General features: G+C 37.6%; 4 protein-coding genes and 1 long non-coding RNA gene across 5 annotated transcripts; 3 read left to right on the forward strand and 2 right to left on the reverse strand.

The window, feature by feature from the left end:
- Positions 1–741: 741 nt before the first annotated feature.
- LOC140796027 (protein IQ-DOMAIN 5-like) lies at positions 742–5,339 on the reverse strand. Its single transcript, XM_073148863.1, has 7 exons — positions 4,932–5,339; positions 3,899–4,009; positions 3,389–3,595; positions 2,901–3,128; positions 2,548–2,661; positions 1,676–2,180; positions 742–1,230 (listed from the first exon to the last, which is right to left on the reverse strand). The coding sequence occupies exons 2-7, from the start codon at positions 3,974–3,976 to the stop codon at positions 1,094–1,096; spliced, it is 1,269 nt and encodes a 422-aa protein (XP_073004964.1). The 5' UTR covers positions 3,977–4,009; positions 4,932–5,339; the 3' UTR covers positions 742–1,093.
- A 2,599-nt stretch (positions 5,340–7,938) lies between these two features.
- Positions 7,939–11,085, forward strand: LOC140796218 (dnaJ protein homolog). Its single transcript, XM_073149141.1, has 6 exons — positions 7,939–8,354; positions 9,139–9,301; positions 9,395–9,536; positions 9,623–9,899; positions 9,982–10,180; positions 10,544–11,085. The coding sequence occupies exons 1-6, from the start codon at positions 8,205–8,207 to the stop codon at positions 10,861–10,863; spliced, it is 1,251 nt and encodes a 416-aa protein (XP_073005242.1). The 5' UTR covers positions 7,939–8,204; the 3' UTR covers positions 10,864–11,085.
- On the reverse strand, positions 10,160–13,884 carry LOC140796221 (uncharacterized). The gene is made up of 4 exons (XR_012110421.1): positions 13,792–13,884; positions 12,367–13,176; positions 12,033–12,230; positions 10,160–10,208 (listed from the first exon to the last, which is right to left on the reverse strand). It is a non-coding gene; the product is annotated as an uncharacterized lncRNA (long non-coding RNA).
- On the forward strand, positions 12,604–14,222 carry LOC140796220 (RING-H2 finger protein ATL70-like). The gene is made up of 3 exons (XM_073149142.1): positions 12,604–13,163; positions 13,850–13,904; positions 13,989–14,222. The coding sequence occupies exon 1, from the start codon at positions 12,604–12,606 to the stop codon at positions 13,123–13,125; it is 522 nt and encodes a 173-aa protein (XP_073005243.1). The 3' UTR covers positions 13,126–13,163; positions 13,850–13,904; positions 13,989–14,222.
- A 1,131-nt stretch (positions 14,223–15,353) lies between these two features.
- LOC140796173 (phosphatidylglycerol/phosphatidylinositol transfer protein) lies at positions 15,354–17,942 on the forward strand. The gene is made up of 4 exons (XM_073149082.1): positions 15,354–15,625; positions 15,839–15,940; positions 16,687–16,847; positions 17,640–17,942. The coding sequence occupies exons 1-4, from the start codon at positions 15,520–15,522 to the stop codon at positions 17,745–17,747; spliced, it is 477 nt and encodes a 158-aa protein (XP_073005183.1). The 5' UTR covers positions 15,354–15,519; the 3' UTR covers positions 17,748–17,942.
- Positions 17,943–18,678: the final 736 nt, after the last annotated feature.

Below are 18,678 nucleotides of genomic sequence, written 5' to 3' on the forward strand. Positions count from 1 at the left end.
TAATGTGAATCAGAAAAGAGTTAGGCTAGATAACAGAATATATTCATATCTTACTAACTTTATATATCACTCATATCTAAGCACATCAAGAAGAGGAATTTTGTAAAGGTAAAAGAGAGTATCCTAGCAAACAGTTTATCCAGTACTTTCACGTTTATATTTTTAAGATAATAAAATTTACATCCATTTTTGTTTATAAGATGTCAACTAAAGATGGGCATCTTTCTGAGCAAAGTTGACTGCAAGGAAAGTGTTCAAATATTCTCCTGCCTAAAGCACCACATAAATGTATACATATATATATATAAATAAATAGTGGGATCAAGAGGAACCTTATTCCCATTAGGAAAATAGACCCATATGATCACAAGGAAAACAAAAGCTAAGAGCACAAGATAATAAATGAATATTACTAATCCATAAGAAGAGAAGTAATAAACAAGAGCAGCAAACTGATCAGAATCCTACAAAACTTTACATTAGTAATACGCATCCAAACACTCAGAAAATAATGTAGTTGTATGGAGTAAGAGTCACACAAAAATCCCGAGCTATGCAGTTATTCTCTTAGAATATGTAAAGGAAAAGACATGCCCATCATTTCATCAAGCAGCTAATTCTAGTTTACAATATAAAGTAAGAAGTACGTTGGCATCCAACAACTAAAAATTAAAATTACAATAAGCCAATACTTAAGAATCACACAAAAATCCTGAGCTAAGTGGTTATTCTCTTAGAATATGTAAATGAAAAGACATGCCCATCATTTCATCAAGCAATACATTTAGTTTACAATATAAAGTAAGTGCATTGGCATCCAACAACTAATATATTAAAATTACATTAAGCCAATACTTAACAAGATAATAGATATTACATAATTACAACAAGCAAGAAAACAACAACAAATGACCTGTAGCCATCTCATTGTAGCAGCAGCCAAAGGCAGCCGCCTCATACGCGTAGCCTCAATATTCACAGGGTATGGAGAAATAAGGAAGAAGAAAGATGCATCAGATAGAAGATATTACCATTTTATACACATACAAAGTGAACGACCCTCAAGCAGTAAACTGAAGATGGCTTCTCATGTCTACTGTTCAACTCTCTTCAGAGCTGGATCCACAGGATTCACATGATTTTTCAATTCAGATTTAGGAGCAGTTTTGCTGGATTTTTGAGACCTGTAAACTGAAGTTTTGCCAGTCGGGTATTTTCCTGCTCCTGGACCTGCTTGGTATTGCTAACATGTCATACATCTGAAGCTTTTACGGAAATGGCAATGTACTCATTATGAATGACTATCAACCAAGCAACAAATTGGATAGACCAGCCAAATGGAGGAGGATAAATAAGAGTGATACTTGTTACTTGTGCTACTGGATTGCAAGTCGTAATGGCATCATAACGAAAATACACTACAACTGAAATATGAAAAAAGGCTTGCTTCTCAGGAAACAAGGAAAAAATATAAGCAAATGTAATTTCTTATCAAAGACGAATTCCAATTAAGAGACCACATAATCATCATATACTGAAAAAGAAAGATGCAGTGCAGAATGACTTGCAATCTTGCAACAGGAGGAAAAAAAAACGCTTTCTAAATAGGGAAAACTGAGACAAAGTCATCAGATTATTATGCAAGTAATACAACATTCTTATAAAGTGGACTTACCACTGTTTGGTAGGGATAGTCTCCTTTTAGCCTTTGAAACTGCTGGTGCTGGCCTCTCCTTTGGAAAGCTATAGGATCGAGAACCAAGTGTAGAAGATTTGGAGATGACCTCTTCAGAAAACTCCCTGGAGGATGATTTTTGTTTTGATTTAACTGATGCCGAAGCAGTAGAGGTTACCAAGTTTGCAGACCGGCTAGACGACGACCAACTTCCTTCAGAGTGTGATGGACGTGTCTTTCGGTTTGGAATATTGGAATGAACAGTTGAAGTGGTTTTTTTCCCAAGTGGCTTGTTGTGAGTCTTGGTTCCACTTCCCTCAATCTGCTCAGTTTCATGCACCATCATCCCATCTTTAGAAGTAGTGTCAAGGAACCGGTTCTCCCATGGACGAACAGAGTCAACAGACATCCATCGCTCTAACCAGTTCCAACCCCAATTACTTTTGTCCAGTTCAGGCACTTCAGAGCCTGCAGATCCTGTCTGCTGCCTGGAACCTGCTTGCCACTGCAATTGAGGACAGGATGGAAGACATATCCTAATCAGGAAGCAGAGATTAAAAAAAAAAGATACACCTCCAAATATTACAGACCAAGTAGCCTTTGCTAGCAATGTCACTCTCAACCTTACATCACCAACCCATCCCAGCATACAAGTATGATTGAGGGATTCTTAAAACGGGATAGATATCGAAGCCACTGACAACCAAATTATAAAAAGGTCACAATAAGATCAATTCAGTGTAAAGTCTTAGAATACCAGGCTTCTCAGCTCAACCCATTAGTAATTATTTGAATTATGTTCACATGCAACTTGCATCAAGACATTATCTTAAAATTCATCATATAACATTATCCTGCTTGATATAGCATACCTGATGAGTTAGAGCATAAGCAATGGCTCTCTCACGCTTAGCTGCAGCTTCTTTCCTCTTTAACAATTTTGCTTGAATTTCTTCCACTGATCCAATGCTGTCACACCAGTTTTCCTGCATTATTAAGTCAGGAAGTCAAGAATTACTTATTTACTACTAAAAGTCAATGCCAAGATGGAAACATGTGTGCAGTACTTAATATTAAGTACCATATGTGATCTGCTCAAGCAAAGTAATTACAATTTTCAATTTTATGCAGATGGTAAAGATTGATATTCCATTTCTCCATATCAGTTTAAGCATGCCATTCAACAATAGATGATAGCCATCAATTCAACTTTTGGATGGCTTACCTCAATCTCTTGGACACGAGTCTCATGAACTTCTTCTTCTTGAACCGTTTGCTGACCATGTTGACTTTCTAAAGCCATACGAACTCGCTTTGCTCTGACACGAGCCTGAACTCTTACCAGAGCTTGCATACAGCGAAGTGTTATTGCTGCTTGCTTTCTCACTGCATGACCTCTAACAAGGGCCTGAAGTCTAACCAATCCTTTTAAAGCTCGTAAAGCTCGTCTAGCCTGAAAAGTACTCAATTAATCAGAAACCATAAGTACAAAATATAATGAAAAATAGAAGGTAAAAAACTACATGCAACATGAACGCTACAAAAGCCTTTTAGTCTGGTTCCATTAATAAGTCCAATCAGAATGCTCCCATATAAAACAAATATCCAAATCCATGTACATGGTTTCTGGACTTGGTTTACAAGTCAAGAGATCATTTGTGCCAACATTGTCAGCATTATGACATATAGAGTCAAATAGAATGAATCTGGTACCAGGAAAGCTCGAAATGCAGTCTGAATAACTGTAGCGGCCCAACTCCCTTTGACATGCTGTTCAGTTTGAGAAGACACCTTCATATGAAATGAGGCAGTAGGAAAGGACATAGGATTCGAGCTTGGCAGAGCATTGGCACGGCCTGTTGATGAACCAGCTTCTACAGCAACTTCTATGCCCGCACCATCATGATCCACAGCGATGAGCTGTAACATTCTCAAATTCAGATATAAGAAAACTGATAAAACTTGGTGGTTATAAGAGTGTGCAATAAGAAACAAAGTCATTTAAATTTTGATGAGCTCATCTGATCCCTCAGTAGCTAAGTTCAGAATCGTTCATAATTTATAGTTCCATCTAATGTCAGATCTTTAATTGCTATCCTATATCACTAATCTAAATAAGAAATATAAAAAGGAATATCAGAGTACAATTTAACCAACACCAAGTAAGATGAGCAGACTTTAATTTAATCATACATAGCTGAGTGGAATACTGTTTCTACTAACCATTTCATCCTGTGCATGTTGTGACTTCTCTCGCTTTCTTGAACCAACGAACGATTTAATCCACTTTCCAACACCCATGATATTGCTACTTCAAGTTCAGATGATAAAGGCCTGAAGAAGGAAAGATAGCAAGAATCAGTGCAAGAGCTCTAATATCAGTGTTTTTGGATTATACTAAACGAACAAGAATGTCTTCTTTGCAGCTCACTCGCTAAGTTCTTCAGAGTAGACAAAATCATACACTTAAAATTGGGAGACGGACAACATTGTGAAGATCCATAATACAAACTTGACTAAAAATAGATATGCATGAAAAAAGAGTCAGACACAGTAACCCATCGTCATTTAGAATGAAATGCCTGCCTATGAATAATTTGAAGAAATCAAACAAATCTGCCATCACCTGACACAGTCAGTGATCTGATAAGTGTCATGGGCATTCAAAACTCCTTTTCTCCTATCGTGGAACATAGCCCAAACTGCTAGAGCTATAAAGGCTTAAAATGATCAGAACACAAAAGCATCATACACTTCCTTTGTGCAATCTGCCCAATGGGCTAAACGTCTGCATTCTCTAATGCACAACATATACAAAGTGGTAGTTCTTTACTTGAGTACAATTAGTACCTCTATAATTAGATTTTTCTAGTTTTACGCTAATATTAGACAAAAGAAATTCTAGACAAGGAGGCTCAAATCGTCTTTCTTTAGCAATGAACATAGTCTACTAATTGGATCCATGGAATTCACTTGGAAAATGCATAGAACAAAAGGTCATCTAAGAAGCACAGCAGTTGAGTAATGGTCACAAAAGGGGAAAAAAAAAATCAAACAAACAAATTAAGAATGCTGTTCTACCAATAAAACATTAAAAATTTCAATCTACACACTCAATCACATCAATAGACTGCCCCAATTACTCTAAAGTGAGTTTCTTCGAAGAAATCCATAACTGGTTCAACAGAAAGTTGCAATTATGACTCCCAAAACAAAGTCAAGAGTACCAATTACAATTACGACGACATTGACTTACTCTGAGTCCACTAATCGCTTAGCTCCTCAATCAAACGGGACAAAGTAGTAGGAAACAAAGGACGGAGTTCCCCGCGAATTCCCGTAGATGATTCAGAGCTTCACTTCCGATGAACTCACTAAGATCCTTTGACCGGATTCGGAAGGTCCAAATTCCAACAGAAAGTTCGTTATAAGAAACCGATTCCCAGCAGAAAACAACAAAACCAAGCAAACAATTCCAAGTAAAACGCCCCGAATTCGATACGGCTGACTTTAACGGAAGCCGACGAAATGGTCTGCACGAGGAGAGGAGAGGAGAGGAGAAGAGGAAGAATAGAAATTAGATCAAAGGATAGATGAGAATATAAATCTCTCTCTCTCCCGCCGTCGAATTCCGAACAAAAGGAGTCATCTTTTGTCACTATCCAGCTTTTACCGTGGAATAAGAGGTTTTATCTAGCTTTTATCCAGATTTGAGATTGACTAAACGTGGAATTAAGTAACTTAATCGTCGCGGAGCGACGTGCGAGGTCGACGAGGAAATAAAACGGATCGGGGAAAATATCGCGGGCGACCGTATACGGATGGCTCGTATATGCGAATTCCGTACCTTGATGAGGCCGCATAATATGGGGAATGGGGGATAGTTTCGGTTTGAAGGGTGCTAGTGCTAGTAAATGCATAAAAGAGCACCAAAGTACTTCTATGAGATTAAACTTTGGGAAATTACAAAAATATAACTAATTTTGTATGTTATTGCTATTATCTTACAACAGAAACTTAATTTCTTTTTTTTGGGTTTAAGGCTAAAATATAACTAGTTGGTTTTATTTTTTTAGTCTTAATTTTTGAAGAGCGAACTTAATTAGATATAAGAAAAAAAAATTTGGTTACTGAAGTAGTAGGTTAAGAATTTCTAAAGTAGTTCAGAAGAGTCCTTAACTCTTGTAAAGTTTGTACCTTGTATAATTAAAGAAGTCATAGAATTAATTTCAATCGTAAATAATTATTGTAAAAAAATTACTTAGTAGTTTAATGGCTTAGCAGTACGGTGGGTGGCTTGAATGAACAGTTAGTTTAGAGTGATGTCTCGTCGACGTTTAATTTAGAACAATAGTTCGACGACGCACATGACTTAAATTAGAGTTTGGCGAGACTTAAGTACATCTATATCTAAAGAGAATTGACTCGTTATTCATCTCATATCTTACTTCTGGCGTTTGAATAACAAAAAACTCAACAAGATGATTAAAAGTCACCTTAGAGGTATATCCTAGTTCATATTTCTATATAGGTTAGCTAATCAGTCTCTAGGTTTATTAGTCTAGTATGGATATATTTAACTTTAAAACAAAGATTTAAAAAGAAGAAACTTAAAAACCTGTAATCATTATTAAGGGAAGCCACGGTCAAAGTGCTAGATTGATACGTAAATACCAAGTTAATTTCAAGCTCGATGTGGTTGAAGCCTCTTTTAATTATCATTATCATCCTGCTAATATTTACCATTTTACTCCAGCATTTTATTTTTATTACCTTAATACATATGAGCTTAATTAATAATTAATATATAAATAAGTTAAATAAACTATATATATGTGTTATGATTGCAATATTCCTGCTTAAAGTAACTAGCTCTACTATCTTCACAATATTTAGATATTTTTTATTTTAGAAAGCGATGTAATTTTCTTCATTCTATCGAGGTAAATTTAATTCACTATGTTTTTAAACCAATAAAAGTGAACTCATAAGCCATGAGTTATTTGCATTAGAAAAAATAAATAAATTGTATTAATAACGAGACTGGATGTGCCTATAGGTTTTAGTACAAATGCCCCCACAAACTATATAAAATTTATCAAAAATAAAAGAAAAAGAAAAAGAAAATAGAGACTTATATGATGAAATATTAATAAAGCAAAATATAGGGCCTAAATTATAAATTCACATTCTAACTTTTTCTTGATAAGTCAACGCCTAATTATTTTTCACTAAACGTGTTTGCAGATCCATAAAAAAGCTTAAGCATTACGCGTTTGAGTTTTGATATCCAAAATGCACGTGGTAAGCACGTTACATGAGGTCAAACACAAATATAATAAGAATTACCACCGTTTTTTTAATACACCTCGTAAATATTTTTTTTTTTACCACATAAACTCCTGATGGTATATATAATTATTCTTTTAGTTAAGGAATTTATTGATATAAAAGATATGAATAATTCTACATGTATTATTTACATTTATTCATGTAACAACTTATGTTGAATAAGAACTGTGAATAATAATTAGATTAACCTTCAGGTAAGCAAGAATGTATAAATTGTAAACTTACTTTAGAGTATATTATAATCGAAACTCAATTTACTCCCCAATTTATATATAGCTTTAATTTATTTATTTTTGTTATCATTGGTTACATAATTAGATTAACCTTCTCATTATCGATTCTCTAAGCTAACATATTGCTGAATTACTCTCACAAAATTCTAGCTTAATTGCTTCTGTTACAAAGCGCGACGCTAATATTAGACGTAACCAAGAGGCGGATTCAGCGACGAGGGCGAACGGATAACAACTGCCGGGCTATGCTCGGGGACGGGAAGCCAATAATGTTTGCAAAATAACATCAGCACCACTGGGCCATGATAGGCCCAATAATTTTAGCATTTAATTTAATTTTTTAAGTTGGGCCCACAGGACCTTATTATTTTCCCAAACCGGAGCAAGTACGTCGTGTCTTCTCGCGAGCGCTTAAATTAGCTGTTCGCTGTACATGCTCATTACTCAATCCGCCACGGCGAGTCGTCGACCATTCACACTTGCGCACTTTCACAGCACTGTGATCGCCTGCATCCGCAGATGCAGCAAGTACCAATATCCAATGATAGAAGAACGACAGATGAATGGTAGTTAAAATTCCTGCAACAGTGAATGCAGAAGATCCGCGCCTCCTCAATGGACCGGAGGACCCAAAGAAAGCTCTAGAAGCGCCGATCCGATCCGTCCATCTCCCATCGGACGAACGAAATCTCTTCATCTCTCCGTAGTTGCTGAAGCTTCTAGAGTCTTCCTGTCCACCGTCCATCTCCTTACCCTTTTATATTCTCTTCCCCTCTGTATTGTGAAGACCCTCTTGAAGGCTTGAGCTTTGTTTACCTTCTCCGATCTCTCTCGGTAGGGTTCCCTTAGATCAAGATCGGAGGCGATTAGTGTTTCGATCTTGCCTTCTTCGTCGAAGTCTGTTCTTTGAATCGGCGGATTAGGGTTAGGTTTTGGTCGCGAAGATGTTTGGGAGAGCGCCTAAGAAAAGTGACAACACGAGGTACTACGAGGTCCTCGGGGTCTCGAAGAGCGCGTCGCAGGATGATCTAAAGAAGGCGTACCGCAAGGCGGCCATCAAGAACCACCCGGATAAGGGTGGGGACCCCGAGAAGGTAGCGATCCTTGCTTTCTCTCTTGATAATGCTGTGAATCTAGGGTTTCCTGATCTGATCTGGATACGTGGGTCTGGTAATTGGTTGTTGGATTATTGATGCGATGATTGTTCTCATCTGCCATTAATTTATATATCAACGTTTCTAAAGGGCTGTTTATATTGCGCGCCACAAATTTCTGGCAAATTTAGGATTCTAATCTCTTTAGCAGGTGCCCTTTTTTTATCGTATCTTCCTCTAATTTTCTATTGCCATCTTTCTTGTGTTTCTATTTATTTGATTTAGCCAGTACACTTCTCTTCCTCTAGCGAGTATTTTATTGTGAAAACTGGAACTTTCAGGTACTAGTATACATCTTTAATTATTTGGGAGAACTCGGTTGAAAATTAAGTTACTCTCCACTCTTTAACTGCCTCGAGGAGTCTCTGCAATCCATGGCAATTGCTCTCCTACATTTTCTTAATTTTGTTTTGGCTCCCTTCCTATCTCCCCATTCTCTGTTTCTATGAAATATCCCCCTTTATTTAGGCATTCATGGACTCAAATCAGAGAGTTCTTTGCCTGCTCAGCCGCATCAACTAGCCAGAGTTTCGACCTTTTATCTACCAAATGCTTCCTACTTTATGCTTTTCTGATTATTGACTTGATACCTTAATTGAGCTATTTGGTGATCAAAATTTTCGATTATGTAACGGTGGTGGTATAATTGATAAGTTGAAATGGTGAGTGGTCCGTGTGGTTTTTGTGGTTTGCCGTCTGATCAGTAGAATGTGCTCCTTTTCAGTTCAAGGAGTTGGCCCAGGCTTATGAGGTTCTGAGCGACCCTGAGAAGCGAGAGATCTATGATCAATATGGTGAGGATGCTCTTAAAGAAGGCATGGGTGGTGGGGGAGGCCATGACCCCTTCGACATCTTCCAATCATTCTTCGGTGGAGGCCCCTTTGGAGGTATCTTATGAATAGGAAGATACATAACTTTGCTGTATTTATTCTTTTGTCTATGAAACTTATGATTCTTTTGTTGTTATTTCGGACGAGTAGGAGGTGGTAGCAGCAGGGGACGAAGGCAGCGCAGAGGAGAAGATGTGATCCATCCTCTGAAAGTTTCTTTGGAGGACCTGTACAATGGGACCTCAAAGAAGCTCTCTCTTTCCAGAAATGTCATTTGCTCCAAGTGCAAGGGGTGAGACTTTATTCAGTTCTCACTGTCTGCCTGTATGTAGACTTGCGTGTTTGTTTTCTAACAACTTGTTTGTCTTGTGGTGGCAGCAAGGGCTCGAAATCTGGAGCTTCAATGAAGTGTGCTGGCTGCCAGGGTTCGGGTATGAAAGTGTCAATTCGTCAACTGGGACCTGGTATGATTCAGCAAATGCAGCATCCTTGCAATGACTGCAAGGGTACTGGAGAGACCATCAATGAGAAGGATAGGTGCCCACAATGCAAGGGTGAGAAGGTTGTCCAGGAGAAAAAGGTGCTTGAGGTTGTTGTTGAGAAGGGAATGCAGAATGGCCAGAAGATCACTTTCCCTGGGGAGGCAGATGAAGCGGTATGCCAGAGTTTAATTGTGTAGAACAACAATTCGGATACATTTGTTGTAGGGCGAGCTAATGTTGTTTGTTTCACTGCAGCCTGACACTGTTACAGGAGACATTGTGTTTGTTCTCCAGCAGAAGGATCACGCCAAGTTCAAGCGAAAGAGTGATGATCTCTTTGTCGAGCATACATTGTCACTCACTGAGGCTTTGTGTGGTTTCCAGTTTGTTGTGACTCATCTGGACAATAGGCAGCTGCTCATCAAGTCGAACCCTGGTGAAGTTATCAAGCCTGGTATGCCTTCTATCCCTTCAGAACACTCCTAAAAGTTGACATAACAACTATATGCTTAAAAGACTGTCCTATTGTGGCCCTGGCAATCTTCCTAATATGTACTATATAATAGTTTTCTATGTTTGAAATTCGAATTAATAGTAAACATTCATTAATCGATGTATTCTAGTGGCTTGCCATAACTTTGTAAAAGTACAGTTTAGTTATGGACTCTGTCCAGTAATTTTAAATTTGTTCATAACTTCTGCAATTAATTTAAGACCTATCTCTTGACTGGGTGGTAAATCATCCTATCTACTGAGTTCCCTATCTACTTCTGAGTTCTCTTTTTTATTACTTAATGTTTTCGTATCTTTGATGCAGATCAATTCAAAGCTATAAATGATGAAGGCATGCCAATGTACCAGAGGCCTTTCATGAAGGGGAAGCTTTACCTCCACTTCACAGTGGATTTCCCTGATACATTGACGCTGGATCAGTGCAAGGCTCTTGAAGGTGTGCTCCCACCAAAGCCTGTATCACAGCTAACAGACATGGAGATCGATGAATGTGAGGAAACCACACTGCACGATGTCAACATTGAGGAGGAGATGAGGAGGAAGCAGCAACAAGCCCAGGAAGCCTACGATGAGGATGATGATCCTCATGCTGGTGCCCAGAGGGTACAGTGCGCCCAGCAATAAAATTGCCGTTCTCAGTAGTCACTTTAACCAGTGGGATCGATAGCATTGTGTTTGCTTGTTCTTTGAGTCGCATAAAAGCTGTTTATGATCGGTAATGGCCCACTGGAGCCAATTACTTTACTACGGTTTGATCCTTTTCTTCTTACATTCAACAGATTTTCTATGTTCTATTAGCTTCTTCAGTAGTTTCTATTATATGTGACTTTGAGATAAGCTTCCATACCCGCATGACGCCCACACTCTTGAGTATCTTTTAATCTTTTCTTTTTGACCTAACTGAAGTCATTAATCACCTAGAAATAATTGTAGTTGCTGGATAAATGTTTGCTAGGGGTTAATAGGTTTTTAGAAATGTAGAAATTATGCTTGGTCTATCATGCTGAGACTATAACAGGGTAAGTCTGCAGGGTATTTTTATGGGTGATTACTTGGCCCAAATTCCTTCATAGATATTTCTCGTTTGAGCCTATTGTTGCTTGCCTGAGATGGGTTCAAAAATAGGTTGTATATGTGATCGAATTTGCGCATTCGTAGGTATTCGTGTAGCAAGTTGACTATATTAGATAATTTTTGTGTAATTGGTATTATCATGGGAATAGAAATGGCTTGTCCTGTTCTATATTAATAAGTGGATGTTAGGAAAATGGGTCTTTATATATGATAGATCTTCGTGCTTAATGAAATGTTAGTACTTTATTACTGAAAATTGTGCCTTTTCTCATCCTCTCCCCTCTCTTCCGTCTCCCATTTCCTCCCAAAAAAGGGTCTACAAACAAATTTGTAGTATATTTTTCTTCATTTAGTTTTGCAAGTTTGATACTCTCAGCAAGTAGGCATTTCTAGATAGCTATATCCAATTTCACACCTTGTCAGGGTAAATGTGTAAATAACTAACATTCAAGTAGCATTAAAGAAAACTCGGAAAAAGAATTTGCTTCTAGTGTAATGTGCCGACTTATGCAACATTTGATCAACTTCTTATACACACACACACACACGCACACACGTAAAATTGTAATGTGATTTGACTCGAGAAATTTTAAATAGCTGCAGATAGTATGGCTGAGAAACCTAAAGCTAATTGTCTATAACCGTTATCAAGCAATTTTCTTGAGATAAGAAGTTTGCATAAAAAATGTAATCATCCAAAGAGAACTCGAAAAATATACCTCGGTTATCTTCTAACATGGACACAATTCCAAAGTCATGCACCGAGTAATCTATTGCACAGTTGACAAAATGATTCCCCACGACTTGGACAATGACAGAAGAAGCAAGTGGACTCCAATCTCTTGTGTGGACGATCGATGTGCATAAGGTAAGAGGTTCCAGATTAAAGTATCGGAGAGTTCCGAACGCAACAACAGCTGTGTATAATAATAACAGAGGATTAAATAAGTCTTTAACTCAAATGCATGAAGAATAGATCGCGATAGATGAAGTAAACAAATCTTTTAATAGAGATGCATAGATCCAGAGAGGGTGAGAGAGAACCTTGCACACCTTGACTTATCTTTTATATATTCCACTCTGACCTTCTCAAACATCTAACTCATGCTAAAATCCTCTCTAATCCCTATCCGTCCACCCTCCTCTTGCGCACAACAACATGTTAGAGTTGACATCTTCAAATCACACACTTGTTGGCTTCCTTAGGATATCAACTCCCTTCAAAGGAGAAGAACCGACCTACTATAACATCAAACACCATCCTCTTCCTCCTTGTGTCTACACCAGAAGATGAACTCCAATACCCCTGTCTTTAGCCCTGATGCCACTTCAGACAACATGTTCAACTCAGGCAGGATCAGCGGCTTTGGCTACGGCGTCGGCATCTCCGTCGGCATCCTTCTCCTCATCACCACCATCACTCTGACATCCTACTTCTGCACCAGAACCAATACACCGTCGCAACCGCCACCGCAGCGGCGGCCAATTAGGCCTATGGATGAGATGGCGGTGGGCGACATAGAGCTCGGGATTGATGAGGCCACGCTGATGAGCTACCCGAAGGTCCTCTACGCGAAGGCCAAGCTCAAGGAGAAGGGAACAACGTCGACGTGCTGCTCCATATGCCTGGCTGATTACAAAGACACCGACGTCCTCCGGGAGCTGCCTGACTGTGGGCACCTGTTTCATCTCAAGTGCGTCGATCCATGGCTTCGATTGCACCCGACGTGCCCGGTCTGCCGTACATCGCCGCTGCCAAGCCCCCTGCCGACACCGCTAGCCGAGATCGTCCCGCTGGCAAGGCAGTCATGAGGGAGGAGAATCACTTTTTTTAAACTTTCTTCTCTATGGTCAGATTAGTTCCTGAAATTGTTTCCTTTGTATACTGTTAATTCACGTATCTTTACATCCAAGCAAGAGTAGTTTGCAAAGCAGCCAATCAAGAATTAGTCAACGCAAACATGTTGATGTAGATCTAAAGCAGTATGAAGACAGATCACAGTACTGTTTCTAGGCCATTCTCAGAGCATACAATAAAGTCAAGAAGAAAAGATAGATGCTGTCTATAGGAGTACTACTAGCAATTGATTCAGTACAGCTGCCATAGATTTTTATTTTTCTATGACAATTTGCACGAAGATTCACTTAGTCAATAGCTTCAAGTAGAATTCTTCCATTAGTTGAGCAAAGATTCGTTCACGAACCTATCTCAATTTGTTTCTGGGAAGCCTAAGTTCTTTCCAATAAACAAGAAGGGTACACATGGATACTAGCACCATAATTACGCAAACTCAAATAAGGAGTAAAGAATTGGCATCAACTGTGAACAAGTATCCAGTTGCAGGCTTGCTATTTACCCTTTAGAATTAGCACTCCTGCTTTTGATCACTGTAAGTTTATAGAATTATAGTATCAAAGAGCCAAGCAGATACGTATCTTTAATCATACGATTAAGCCAAGAAAGATAGAAGCAAAGACCTATTTCTATAGTAAACATCAAACAAGCGGTGTATTGATTCCTCTTCTCCATGAGCAGGTCATTTATAATTGGAGGAGAAAAGTAAACGAAAGATATCTACCCAAAGGCTAAGGTAATTCCCATTCTTAATGTTTCTCGAGTTGGAGTTAAATATATCTGCTGATTCTCTCATGTTCATGTGATCAAATCAATGCAGAAATGGTGCCAAATTTCGTGAATTGGTGGGCAATTTCCTCCATCCCAAACTGGCTCCAGTTATTAGATTTCCATTGAAACAGAGCACGAATATTAACTTGGTCCGATCGAGTGAGAAGTAAAAGCTTTGTTAACGATTCGGATCAAACTGAAATTTTCCTTTACTGGCAACAAATTGTACATCAAGACGAGAGATTTAAAGAATAAAAAAACAGAGGAAAAAAAAAAAAGAAATTCCAGTGCAAGAGAAAATTTAGACGGCGGAAGAGACGCCGCTTCATCTACTCCTAAGATTTTTTTTTTATATAAAAAAAAAGGGAGATCTAACTTTACATTTTCACCCTCCGAACAATAACTCGAAAATCGCGTAGCACCCTGAGGAGTAAAACATCTTTCAGATTGCCCCTTTAGTATTTACATGTCTCATAACTCAGGGGTGGAAATGTAATTTAGCCAAAGAAGAAAAGGACGGATAGCTAATCCGACAGGCCACAGAACACGTACGGAAATACCACATTTTTCACGAGCCTGCGCCGTGTTTCGGCTGCATCTGAACCCAACTGAAGAGAAATCAGGGTGTGACGTTAAAATAAATAAATAATACTATTCTTTTAATTATAAAATATAATTTATACCCTATATTTTTACTATTTATAAATTAAGTCATATTAATTAGACTTAAACTAATACCGCGAGAATATTTCGTTAAATAGAGATATTTTATTTCTAAAATAACTAAAATACTTTAGTATAATTTAAATAAGAGCATTTTTATAATTTTTTTAGTATAGTTAATTTAAATTAGAGATTTAATTAAATTTAACTAACCGGTAGGATATTTTTTGTATATATTTACTAAATTATAGGACTCGATTTATAAATATTAAAAATATAAGAAATAAACTATAATTTTATTAAAAAAACAAATATTATATGCAAATTTCTAAATAAATAAATATAATAATTTATATATTAGTTTTAGGAATATTTATACCTACATGAAGTGCTGCTAATTTTCCCATCAAAACCTTTTGAAATAATTATTTCTTCAGTTGTTTGCAAAAATTATTTATTTTAAAACATAACATTTGAGAATCGTATGATTAATAAATAAAATAATCATTCAATGTTAATATCGAGATGTGAAATATTTTTTTATTATTAAAACGTTTAATGTGTAGTAGTAGTTATGACTTATGAGCTCTATCATTATACTAATATAATTAAAGCACGTGGAGACAAAAACAGGAAGAGTCACGGAAACTTCCTGCCAGCCTACGAAACTCCGAATCTCGAAGTGGAAAGGTAAGCGAGAAGCCGACACGTGTCCATCCAGTTTTAACCCCACGGCTGCATAAATCGCTGCGTGGCGAAGTAATCGCTCACCGAACTCCCCATCGCGAGGTCAATAGAATGGAATAGAATCCAATAGATATCTCTTATCCTATTCACAGTCTTTTCTTCTCCTCCAACAAAGCCCTAGATAAAGATCTAACGAAGGATTTCCTCGTCGCCTCTCGCTTCCTAAAGAGATGGAGATCTCAGCAGCTCGCTTCTCCTCTTTTCTCCTCCTCTCCGCCGCCGTAGTCTGCCTTCTCTTGCCTTCCGCCGCCATCGCCGCCTCCGTGGAGTACTGCAGTGAGTTTCTTGTCGACTCTTCATCTGATCCCTTCTTCTGTGAGTTCTCTGGTGGACTTTTCTTTGATCGGAGATCGATTTCGCATCGAGAGCGGTTAGTTTAGGGCAGATCAGATCGAGAACTTGAGATTGCGATGATAATTGCATCGGTGAATAGGAGCTTTGCTTCTTCTTTTTTCCCGGATTCTTTTTGACATTGGATGTATTTTGTAGAAAGGGGAGAGGACTATCCAGTTAAAGTTAGTGGCGTGGAGATATCCCCCAATCCGGTTGCTCGGGGTGAGCCAGCAACGTTCACGATATCTGCCACCACTGGTAAGATCACTTGCTTGCAGCTCTCCCCTTGTTAATAGAGGAAAAGAACAACTTGATGCTCAAATTGCTCTCGCTCTCTTTGGCATTCTTATTATTAGGCATGAAAAGAGTTGCTGGTAATTTGAAATCACTCACTGTCTAGTAAATCAGACGCCATTATGCTTGATCACATATGGTTGTTCTTTTGATTGAGATTGCTCCTATGTTGAAATACTGTAACTCTTATGTATCTCATCAACTATCTTTCCCTTCCTTTTCTCTAAAGAGTAATTGCCCTTATCATGGAGACTTGTATTTTAACAAATAAGGTTTTGGGTATTTAGCACAACTTATAGTTGAGAATGCTGCAGGAAATATATTAGTAAACTTACATATACTGCTCTTTATTTAATATTGATTTTCTTGGTGTTGGTGCAAGATTCCTGATTAGGCGATACGAGGCATGAGATGGCCTAGTTAGCATATCTTTTAAACAGAGAGTTTAAAAGAAACACAAGCACTATGAAAATTTGACAGAGCAGTTTCCATCTTTTCTCCTAATTGTCCAAAATAAATGAAACTGTAAGAAGTTGTCAAAAGATAATTTATAAAAGTGATATACTGACTAAATTCGGTATGATTTAACATCCTAATGGCAACATGGGATTGAAAAGTGATTCCTGTTAATTGATTCTTCGTGTAGGATATTCACTTAATTGTGGGTTTATTGCCTTTATTAATTGACCATTTTCCAATGGTTGTTGCAGACAAAGTCATCTCTAAAGGGAAACTAGTTATTGATGTCAAGTATTTCTTTTTTCATGTTCATGAGGAAACTCATGACATTTGTGAGGAGACTTCCTGCCCTGTCTCAAGTGGTGACTTTGTGCTAGCGCATCAGCAGACATTACCGTCATTTACTCCTCCAGTAAGATATTTAATGTTCTACTAATCATTCTTCATCATCTATTATCTCGGGTTGCTGATAGCTCTACTATGAAAATTACTGCCAAAATGGTTTTATCTTTTGGTGTTCATATTGTCACAGAAGGATATTTGTTTATTACATAGATTCAGTTTTTGTTAAAGGGCTCTTTACTTGACAAACCATGTGATCTCCCTTGGCAGAGAGAACTGTTGTCTCTGAGATTGGTTTTTTCTTGTATTTACAGTTATAAACCAAATTATGTGGTGGTAAAAATTTGTAATCAAACAGGAAAAGAGATTTCCAACAGTAGTTGCAAACTCTACCTGTCTCTTTTTATATTTTATCCGAGAACTGTGCTGTCAGTTGAGCCTTGATAGATTTATTTTGTTTATTTTTATCATTTACTCAGAATTTGCCAGACAAGAAGCCCACCCAATTTGCCTACTAGTGACTTCCAAAGTTATTCACTTGTAGAATGATGGTGCCCTCTGACATAGAATTATGTATGCTCTCCTAAATCTTGATGTAATCTTTCTGTTGTCTGTTTAGACATGCTAGAAGTTTTACATGTCATTCTTTGTCCATCAGACATCTAACGAACATACATACTAGTATTGTTTTCATATACTTGCTCTTTGATGCCATGTTTTGTTTTACCTCGGAATATCCTTTTATATATTTTCTTTTCTCTCTTTAGCTCTATATTCTATAAAATGAGAACCATGAAATAAGCAGGACATCTTCATTTGTATAAGCATTAGAAGCAAACTGACTCAGATTTGGCTACCGTAGGGTTCATACACAATCACCATGAAGATGTTGGGAGAGGATGGCAAGCAGTTGACCTGTATCACTTTCGACTTCAGCATCGGATTCATCTCGTCTGTTGCTGATAGCTAAACCTGATCAAGATGGGAAACTCAGTAGCACATACATTGTAATAATCACACACAGTCAATTTTCTTATCTCGCATCAGAACACTTGGCTTGGAGCACTTGCCTTTCTATAACAACTGCATATATGCAGTTGCGATCTGTTCCACTGTATCATGTGACTGTTATGTCGTGGAATGCAATGAGTTTTCTTGTATACAACTTTTGTTCGTTTTCTTTTGTTGGCTAAAGAAATGGTTATGGTGGTATGCAATTGCATGAAATGATTCAAGCTGCTGTCTTTTAATTCTTCCTCTCTTTTCTACTTCACTTTGAAAGGTTGCAATATGGTATCATTGTCATTAGCATGGGTCGACTCCTGCTTAGTGTAATAATCAACTAATTGGAAACAACTACTGAAACTTTGTTAACACTCCAGTGAGGGAGAATTCTCTATAATCCAGTGTCATGGGTTATTTGCAGAAGTAAGCAAGTTATATTTTAGTAATAATAAGATTGAAATTTTGAAACTAAGTGCATTTATTTTTTATAGTAAATGCACATACTTTTATAATAAAATATACATAATTTATACAAGAGATACATGTACGTGTTTATTTTTGCTATTTAAAATTAAGAAATCTTTTTTTATTCAGATACCCTCTACAGGATGGTCCAAACTATGAACATATATATAACTTATACTCTGTAACCCAGTGTTCTCTTGTTTGCTGGAGATAATATTGAAACCTAATTCATCAATTCTTGAGATCATCAATCCCTAGCAAAGTGGTAGAGGTTAGTCGTTCACTTCTCCCCTTCCTACTCGTTATTAACTAACAGATGGGCTTGGGCTAAGCAATGGTCATTACTTTGCCACGCCTAGATTTTTTTATCACGCTCTAAAGCTCAGGTGAGAGTCTCCCTTTCCACTCGTTTATAAGAACACAGTGGCTAA

The sequence above is a fragment of the Typha latifolia genome, chromosome 10 (assembly GCF_019914945.1).
Source record: "Typha latifolia isolate L0001 chromosome 10, TyphaL0001v2, whole genome shotgun sequence".
Taxonomy (NCBI): Eukaryota; Viridiplantae; Streptophyta; class Magnoliopsida; order Poales; family Typhaceae; genus Typha; species Typha latifolia.

Excerpts from the sequence above, each read along its gene's own strand:
- LOC140796027 (XM_073148863.1), bottom strand. The coding sequence starts at position 3,976 with ATGGGTGTTGGAAAGTGGATTAAATCGTTCGTTGGTTCAAGAAAGCGA. Across the intron at positions 2,662-2,900 it reads CTCGTGTCCAAGAGATTGAG|GAAAACTGGTGTGACAGCAT; the intron begins GTAAGCCATCCA and ends TTAATAATGCAG. Across the intron at positions 1,231-1,675 it reads ACTATCCCTACCAAACAGTG|GTCCAGGAGCAGGAAAATAC; the intron begins GTAAGTCCACTT and ends AATACCAAGCAG.
- LOC140796218 (XM_073149141.1), top strand. The coding sequence starts at position 8,205 with ATGTTTGGGAGAGCGCCTAAGAAAAGTGACAACACGAGGTACTACGAG. Across the intron at positions 8,355-9,138 it reads AGGGTGGGGACCCCGAGAAG|TTCAAGGAGTTGGCCCAGGC; the intron begins GTAGCGATCCTT and ends GCTCCTTTTCAG. Across the intron at positions 9,302-9,394 it reads CGGTGGAGGCCCCTTTGGAG|GAGGTGGTAGCAGCAGGGGA; the intron begins GTATCTTATGAA and ends TCGGACGAGTAG.
- LOC140796220 (XM_073149142.1), top strand. The coding sequence starts at position 12,604 with ATGAACTCCAATACCCCTGTCTTTAGCCCTGATGCCACTTCAGACAAC.
- LOC140796173 (XM_073149082.1), top strand. The coding sequence starts at position 15,520 with ATGGAGATCTCAGCAGCTCGCTTCTCCTCTTTTCTCCTCCTCTCCGCC. Across the intron at positions 15,941-16,686 it reads CACGATATCTGCCACCACTG|ACAAAGTCATCTCTAAAGGG; the intron begins GTAAGATCACTT and ends TGGTTGTTGCAG. Across the intron at positions 16,848-17,639 it reads TACCGTCATTTACTCCTCCA|GGTTCATACACAATCACCAT; the intron begins GTAAGATATTTA and ends TGGCTACCGTAG.